The following is an 8900-nucleotide window of genomic DNA, read 5'->3' as shown; positions in this document are numbered from 1 at the left end:
TACCACTGTAATTTATTTGAAAAGCTACTGCAAACAATTACATACATTGGTAGGATTGACAGAAAACCTGTAGCAAAAATTTGAACTATGGAATGACAAAGGATTTATAAGAATAGAGTTATGAAAGAGATGCTGAGGGGGAAATTATTATATTAAGATCCACAATGGGGAGGAGGGAAGTTAAAGTTTATGTTTTTAATTTGTTTGTTTATGTGAAATAGAAAATGCTAAAATAAAATAAAAAAACAAACTAGCTAAAGTCAAAACAAAATCGAAAATTCTTTCTAGTAGCACCTTAGAGACCAACTGAGTTTGTTCCTGGTATGAGCTTTCGTGTGCATGGTGCTACTAGAAAGAATTTTCGATTTTGTTTTGACTATGGCAGACCAACACGGCTACCCACCTGTAACTGAAACTAGCTAAAAACAGTAGTTAGAATACAATAAAACACATTTAGAAAGAGCATTATGATACCAATTGGGGAGAAGAACCTCAAGTGCAGGGAGGCTAAATGTGGCCCTCGGGTCCTATCTGGCCCTTGGAATGCTCTCTAGGCCAGTGTTTTTCAACCTTTTTTGGGCAAAGGCACACTTGTTTCATGAAAAAAATCACGAGGCACACCACCATTAGAAAATGTTAAAAAATTTAACTCTGTGCCTATATTGACTATATATAAAGTAATTCTCTTGAATTTTTCAATTTTTCCCACGGCACACCAGGCAACATCTCGCGGCACACTAGTGTGCCACGGAACAGTGGTTGAAAAACACTGCTCTAGGCCACAGGCTGCCCTGGCCCTGCTTCACACCCTCTTTGAATGTTTTTGCCTGGATTGAATGTTTCCTCCGATTATGTCTCTTGTTTCAATGGAGGATAGAAAAGGATGTGCAAGATTGTGTGGAAACTATTGCTTACTGTACAGAGTTAAAATTTACATTAGTTGCTCTATGTACTCTTACTTCTAGCCCTCCCTGCCCACCACTGACATACGTATTCCCTCGAAACAAATGCAGGTTTCCCTCCCCAGGATTAAATGATAGGGCGGTTACATGCATACATTTCTGACTCAGAGCTACACCATATATTCAAAGCACTCCTGACACACATTAAGAGCATATGACTCCCCACCACCACCACCAATCCTGGGAACTGTAGTTTGTTAAGGGTACTGGGTGCGAAGGAAACTACCGTTCCCAGAACACTTTGGGGGAAGTCATGTGCATTGAATGCACTTTAAAGGTACGAACTGAATGATCCCTCTCTCAGATATCCATGTGTGTTCCTTACACAAAAATGTGGCAATCTAGACCTGCCGCTTTGCGTGCCCCTCTTGCCTATTCCTCTGAGCGGCGCCCCCGACCTAATCTTGCGGGGGGGGCGGGGGGCGCCACGGGGCAAGGCTTTAAGAGGCGCTCCCATTTTGGAACTAGAAAGGCGTAGTATAAATCCTTCGAGGAATAAAGAAGCCAATAAGCAAACCTTCGGCGGGGAGGAAACCCCCATGCCCGCCGTAACCCTGCGGAGGCCCTTGCTGCTCGGCGCGCCCTCTAGCTTAGCCCCAGGCAACGCCAGCTCCGGCCAGCGGAGTTGAAGCCCTGGAGGCGGCCGCGAGAGGAGCGGGAGGGGGAGGCGGCGGGGAGAAGGGGCGGAGGGCGTGAGGGGAGAGGCCGGGGCGTCCGCAGAGAGCCAGAGCGCAGCAGCGGCAACAGCAGCAGCAAGCCCGCCGAAGTTGAGTGCCAAGCGGCGTGGCAGAGGCCGGTGCGCGGCGGCCGCCGGGGGAGGCTGCTGGGGGGCGCGTCTCCCCGGGGGGAAGCGCGCCGGCTCCTGAGCGGGAGGAAAGGGAACGAGAGAGGGGCAGACTCACCTCAGCGCAAGCGGGTCAAGCGGGGCCACAGCCCGGGCAGCGCGGCCGACAGCAGGGTCACTTGCGGGGCGCGCGCGCCGCTGCCGCCGCCGTTCCACTGCTCGGGGCGCCCTGGCCGGGGGGATGCCCCCCTGCGGGCTCGGAGACTAGCCCGGCCGCCTGGTGCATGGCACAGCTATGGAGGTGGTGGACGAGAAGGAGGCTCTGCGGCGCTTCTTCGAAGGTAGGTGAGCGCCAAGGCGGCGCACGCGGCGCGACGGGACGCGGAGCTCGACGCCCGCGCCGTTTCTCGTCCCCCCTCGAGCGTCGTTGTTTATTCGGAGGACCGCCGCGCGAGCTGCCCCGCCGGCGCCGCGTGCCCGTCGGCGGCCCCCTTCAAAGCGCGACGCGCGTCGGGCGGCAAAGTTTTGCGAGTGAAAGGGTTCGGGGACTGATTTGAACTGCAGGAAGTTTTGGCGAGGGGCTGTTGTTTAAAAAAAGGGGTTCAAAAGTTGTGACGCCACGACAAACTTCCCTCCAAAGACCGAGGGCTTCCCGTCGTGGTCTCTCCGAATGGGGGATCCGGGTACCGATTCTGCCCCCAGGCCAAAGAGTTGTTGCCCTAAAGTTATTTTCTCTTTCTCAAAACACCCATAGAAAGTTCACTTTTTCTCTCTCACTCAGAAATGTTTATAGGTACTTTCCAGACTTATTCAAAACTGAGAGTAAGAATCCAGTGGTGCTCATTGACAGTAATAAAGAGATAGATGGATGGAGTAAAAAGAATCCATGAAGGAAACTATATCACACGTTGAAAGTAACTTTTAGAGCTGATCTTGTAAATTGGACACATATTAAGGCTTTCACAAAAGCAGTTCACAGTAAAAGGGGGGGATCATTGCCAAATTGTGTGATAAATTCCAGAGAGGCACATGTGTCATAAGTAGTTGTGTGAATTGTCCTCAGTCTCTCTCTGCCTCTCAGACAAAGGTCTTCCAGACCTAAGCCAAAGAGATGACCAACTTCTTCTAGTTCAAGGCCTTGTTCATTCCTCTGCCTTCATTACCTTTCCCCAAGGGCGTAGCCATGTTAGTCTTTTGTAGCAAAAGCAATCCAAGAGTCATACTGTACGTTTTTATTCACCCTCCCACCATGTATCCCTAACATGTGTCTTTGTCATGAATTTTAATTGTTAGCAGCTGTTTGGAGTACCAGTCTTAGCAGAAGAGCAGTTTATATATATCGCCCACCAGTACAAAGCAGGGTACTGGTGCCTTTTCCTGTAGCACACTGCCAACTGCCACAGGTGAAATATCAGCATGAAAACCTATTCTCCAATGTGTACATGGTAGCCTACATACATCACACATATTTGTCTCCACTTTTTATTTGTCTACACTTGAAAGGTGTATTCCTAATATATATATTTTAAAGATATGTGAGGGCCAAACTGCATGTTACATGGGAGGGGTCACGTGTTTAGATCGTGTGGGTTTCCTCCCATTTTTATAATGCACCTGGGAACTTCTAAATTGATTGGATTTGAACATGGGGTGTTTGACCCTTTCCCTGTTCTGGTTTCCCAATATAAGTCCCCCCCACCCCCCCACCCCTTGAAGCTGCTATTAGTCCCCACAGGAGAAAAGTGTGTTATCGTTGCTGCTGCTCTGAAAAGCTAACAGCAGCCTCAAGAGTGGTGGCTGTCATTAACCATTTAGTGAAATGTTAAAGTCTTGAACTTGAGCATTGGGGTTACATCACTTCCCTTATTTCTACATTTGTGTCCTGTGTTTCCTATTTTCAGTCCTGTATCCTTCTCTTTTCTATAGTTTCCCTGATCCTGTGATTTTTCTTGCTTTTCTTCCTCTATAACCTTTCCATACACCTCCTTATTTGTGGTTCCAGAGTAACTGGCAAAACTGCCTTATTTTTACTAATGATGTTCCCTTTGCACATCCCCAGATGTTCTGAAATCCTGCACTTCAGATCTAACCACCTTTACCTATTGCACATAGGGATATTATCCTACACAATTAATTATTAAGACATGCCCAGTACACTTCTGTTGTTGACAGGCTGAATGGCAGTATAATCTTCCATGGACTTAAGGGTCAGTTTAATACATTGATCAAGCCTGGGATTTGACATCACTTTGCACTCTTCCTTAAAGCTTCTGAGAGTTAAGCACACTAATGATGTTGCCAACATCCTCACATGCTGTGATGTGGCAGATTAACCTGAATGCAGGTTTATGTAGAAGTGGTAGTGAGTACAGTAACAAAGCTGTCTGTGGAAGCACGCAGAGCAGACCTTATGGGTCCACAAACCAAACCCTAAACGTGTGCTTAAGTCATAGTTGCCCTTCACCAGATGACCTGTGTGTAATTGTGAGCCTAGTGGCTAAGAGTGCAATCTAATAAAACCCTTAGTTCAAATCTCCATTTTGCCCACAGACTCACTGGGTGGCCTTAGCCATGCCTTTTACTCTCTCATCCACAGCCTCCCGTCTTCACATAGGGAGGATAATACTGGCTTGCCATACAGGTCTCTTGTAAAGATGGTTTAAGATAAAGTGTTGTGTGACTTGCTCTCGACCCTTGCAATTTGGTGCAGTATATAAATGCAATTAGATAATGAAGATTCAGCCTCAAATGAAAAAGAAATTTCACATTTATGAACAATTTTTGCAACAGTTCTTATTCTGAGTCCCTTCCTTAAGCTTGTATGGTTTGGAAGGACTTGAGGCTGAAACAAAACCCCATCAGTGCAAGATGGCTTAATACCAGTAATTAAAAATGAACGTAGTCTGTATCCTCTTCCATCTTCTGTTTTCCACCATGAAGCCTCCTTTTGCCTGAAATGCTTTAACATGTGAGTAGTGAAGAGTTGTCGAATTGATCTTTATTAAATGACAGACTGACATGCAACAGACTAACGAGGCTAACCCTCTGGAATTTATTAAAAGGGACTGTTTTTGTGTCCACTTAGCTAGATCGGCAGTACACTATGTAGCTGTGTTTTTAGTTTGTCTAATAATGCTTAGGCACACTTCATAGTATCGGCTCTTCCTGACTCTTGTTTTTGTGCCTAATCAGCCTAGCAGTAATAGTGCCCAATTTTGAAAGGGGCTACATCTTTGTTCCAGGAAGACATTTGGCAGATACTGCTTGCCCAACAAAGAAAATGGGGGGTGGGGGTGGAAATCCTTAAAGTAGTATTTTGATGGAGAACTTTATCAAGGAAAAGCTTTTTGCCTGAAATGCAAACATTTCAAAACATTCAGACTCAAATTTTGGCAGCCTTGCCTCAGCCGAACTGTCTTACAGTGCAATCCTCTACCTGCCTACTCTGAAGTAGGTCTCATTGAGTTCCATAGGACCCAGGTGACTGGGTATAGAATTGGAGACTTCATGTTTTGATTAGTTCCCTTTATCCATATGCTTTCAGAAACTGTGATTGTCAGTTACCTGATTCTACTTTCTAGGGAAATGAAATTTGACAAAAGCTACTCTACTATATTTCTCCTCCGGTCTTGTTGATGATTGAGGTTTTGACAAGTAGGACAACTTTTTAGTCCCTGCAAGTTGTGTAATTTCCCTTTTTGAGTGTGTGAATTACATAAAGGTTTGGAGGATGGTTTCTTTATTACCTATGCATTGTATTTACATTTGATTTGAACAGAGTCTGTCGCTATAGGATAGGTGAAGATGTGAAGGAAATGCTTACCAAAAGAGGAACATTAAGTAGTCTGGGTAGGGAGCTCCTGATATGGATTGTTTGCCTTCTTTGCCTGCCTGTCTTGCTCTAATCTTCTCAGGTGGTTGATTTTTCCAAAATCTTGACATTTTAAGTTAGTTCAGAATCCCCGAGAGATGGTATTGGGAGTTCTATAACATTCTATAACATGCATTCAGACAAATGTATACTCTTTGTAGATTGCAAGTTTGCTCACAAATGATGTTTGAACTGGGTTTTGCTTTTCCCTTATCTGTATTGTGAATATAAAGATTACATTGGCTAGAATGTACACTTGATTTAGAAATGGCTTCTCTTGCGTTTGACCTCACATGAACAACATCCACCAAAAACTTTTTTGGTATGATTTCTGAATCCATTTTGAGTTGATCTGCAAGATAAAGTGCCGTTAATGATACATATATTTGATGCCTAAAATGCAACTTTAAAATATCTCTAAAAAGATGGGGAGCTTATATTGTTTTGATTTAAGAATAGCCTCGCGAGGTCAGAGAAAAAAATGGTCAGTCTATGTCAGCCCAGCAGTTAATTCCCCCGCCTCTCCTACTAATGTTAGCCAAGTGGAGATAGTTAAGAAAGATATAACAGGTATAGCAAGCAGGCTCATTGTCAGCTCTGTGGGCTTACCGTACATCTTCCCCTTGCCCATCACAGAAAGACTGTAAGCAGCTTTGGGGGTTTCACACACTCACTTTCACTCTCTCATGCACTTCCTCAATGTGGGTAGAGGTAAACACTCAAGATGGAAGATTTTATGGCAGGGGAAGCTAATATGGTGTCCTTCAGATGTTGACAAATGCCGCCTCCCTTGGCCTGAAAGCGAGATAAGTGCCGCAACTTCATAGTTGTCTTTGACTGGACTTAACCATCCAGGGTGGGGTGGGGTTGGACTCACAACTCCATCAGTGCCAGTCAGCGTGGTCCATGGTCAGGGGCAATGCGAGTTGTAGTCAGAAATGTCTGGAGGTCATCTCTCCCCCCCCCGCCCTTTCCTACCAAACCAGGCTTCTTGGAGACTCACTGGAGATATGACAATTTCAATGAATATTAAGTGGGTACATGCTTAATAGCGCAATTCCCACCCTGTGCTTGAAATCTGGAATTGAGTTACTGGTACAAACCACCTTTTCGAAGTGCTGAGACTTGGTAGTGGGGGGATGGGACATATCACTTAAACAAACATGGAGGTTGATCATCTTTACATTAGCAAGCAAGGCAAACAAAGGTAAGTTTATATGACTGTTTTCTCAATAATTTAAATAAGTTCAACCCAGAGAGAGATCTGTCTTCCTCCTCCTCCTCCTCCTCCTCCATCATCTCCATGAGACTGCATACTGACAATGCAGTAGACCCCAACCCTCTCTGCCCTCCTCAGCTATTAAACTTCTGTGGAGTTCAGCTTTTAAACACCAGCAACAAATGCAGGCCTTTGCATTCTTGCAAGTAAGGCTCCCCTCTGAGATTGTGAATTGCTTGGAAGGTAGCTTTTTTTTGTATAACATCCATTTATACAAAATTTATTTATTTATTTTTTAAAAATCAAAAATATTTTTTTGAAAACAGAGGTAGCCAATGAGGCGACCTCCAGATGTTGTGGTCTGCAAACCCTGTCCCAACTGCCCATAGGCCACTCTGGCTGAGGCTGATGGAATCCAGCAACATCCTGAGGGCACCATGTTGACTACCCCTGGACTTAAGGACATAAGAGACCTGTTGGATCAGACGAATGGCACATCTAATTCAGCAAACCCTATCCAACAGCAGCCAATCAGAAATGTCCAGGAAAAAACCACATGCATCCCGTGAAAGCTGTTGCCTCCCAATTGTTTGTCCTCTAGGAATTGTTACTAAGTGATATACCACCTCAGAACATAGAGGCCCCATTTAACCACTGTGGCTGATAGCCATTGATTTGGAAGATCCCTTCACTTCTTTAATACACGATATAAAACGTAACATTAATACATTAATCAAAAATAAAGCAGCATAAAAATGAGACGAGGCAGGTAAAAAAAAAAAAACTTAAAAACACAGCAAGTACAAGGTGTAGGAGAAAAAGAAGTAATTCCAGACTCAGAAAGATATTAGTTTCAGCACAAGGTGAGCTTCCCTAGAGAGGTGTTTCAAAATTGTGATGCTCTAATTGAAAATACTGTCTTATATGCTTGTCTAATCTCTTCATGTTCCTTCACCCTTGGAGTAGTTTTTTACCGCATGAGCTTGCCTGGCTAGTAGGCAGTCCTTGGGGTAGCCTGTTTCCGAGTTGTTAAGGGTGTTAAAAATTAAGATCAGCACCAGGACTTGGGTTTGAAAATGGGCAGTGAGTCAGTGTATTTGTTTTAAAACTGGAAAAATGTGTTCCATACTACTTGTATCAGTTAGCAATTAACTGTGTGGTTTTGGAACTGTCTCCAAGGGCAGTCCCATGTACAGTGCATTGTGGTAATCCAGCTGAGATGTTACCTGAATGTGAAGAACTTTGCCCTATCTATCTTTATCCAGGAGAGAGCATAGCTGGCATGCCAGTTATAACTTCATGCCATCAAGGCTCCTTGGTTCTGTAAGGGTAAGACCAAATCTATAACACTTTTGACTATGAACCAGGTCCTTAAGGATGAGAGGAATAAAATCTTACCCGGTTTTGGTCAGCCATCACCTACTGGCACAGGTAGAAAGAAGGTTCACCAACAACATCTCTTTATTGAGCTTCAGTTTATTGGTCCTTTTTCCAGTCTGTTACTGATTCCAGACATCAGTTCAGCACTGTTGATTTATCCTCTAGGAACATAACTACGTACCAAATTAATCTACCGGTAATTAATCTGTGACAATTTTATAAATGAACTGTGTGTTGTGTGAAATACTGACAATTAGATATAAGATAGGTGCTTTTATGCTGCAAATAGTGTTTTCTGGCACATTCTGAAATCAATAATGTCCACTCCCATGAGAGAATTTACTCTCCTTGCTGGATGGAGCACCTCCTGATGCCTTTCTGAGAATTGGGGTTGTTTGTTTGTTTGTTTAGACGGGGCAGTGTTCAAAATCCTTATTTATAGTAAGTGCCCAGGTTTAGGAGATTCTAGCATTACAACCGAGAGCTTCCTCTCTAATTATCAGGATGTGGTCTGAAGGCACCTGAGGCTGAAGCTAAGAAGGTCTAGGTCTGGTCAGTGTCTGGATGGATAACTGGCCTGGTGACCTCATTTGCACTGTCTTGGGCTTCATGATAGAAAGAAGGTGGTATATAATATAAGAAAATAAAAGACTATTATGGACTCATGAATGGTCTGCTCTTTTG

The 8900-nt window shown here is 44.3% G+C and overlaps 1 protein-coding gene across 3 annotated transcripts in view; it reads left to right on the top strand.

Moving 5' to 3' along the window:
• The first annotated feature begins 1668 nt into the window (after window positions 1–1668).
• MYRF (myelin regulatory factor) overlaps window positions 1669–8900 on the top strand; it is a 92597-nt gene continuing 85365 nt past the window's right edge. For 2 of the 3 annotated variants that reach the window (XM_033157007.1, XM_033157015.1), the window contains exon 1: window positions 1670–2087. In XM_033157007.1, the coding sequence (XP_033012898.1) occupies window positions 2042–2087 (46 nt within the window). In that variant the 5' untranslated portion in view covers window positions 1670–2041. Of the gene's footprint in view, window positions 2088–8900 lie in introns of all 3 variants that reach the window. The other variant, XM_033156992.1, reaches the window with a different exon arrangement.

This window comes from Lacerta agilis, chromosome 1 (genome assembly GCF_009819535.1).
Source record: "Lacerta agilis isolate rLacAgi1 chromosome 1, rLacAgi1.pri, whole genome shotgun sequence".
NCBI classification, from domain to species: Eukaryota; Metazoa; Chordata; class Lepidosauria; order Squamata; family Lacertidae; genus Lacerta; species Lacerta agilis.
This window is presented reverse-complemented; position numbering and strand designations above follow the sequence as displayed.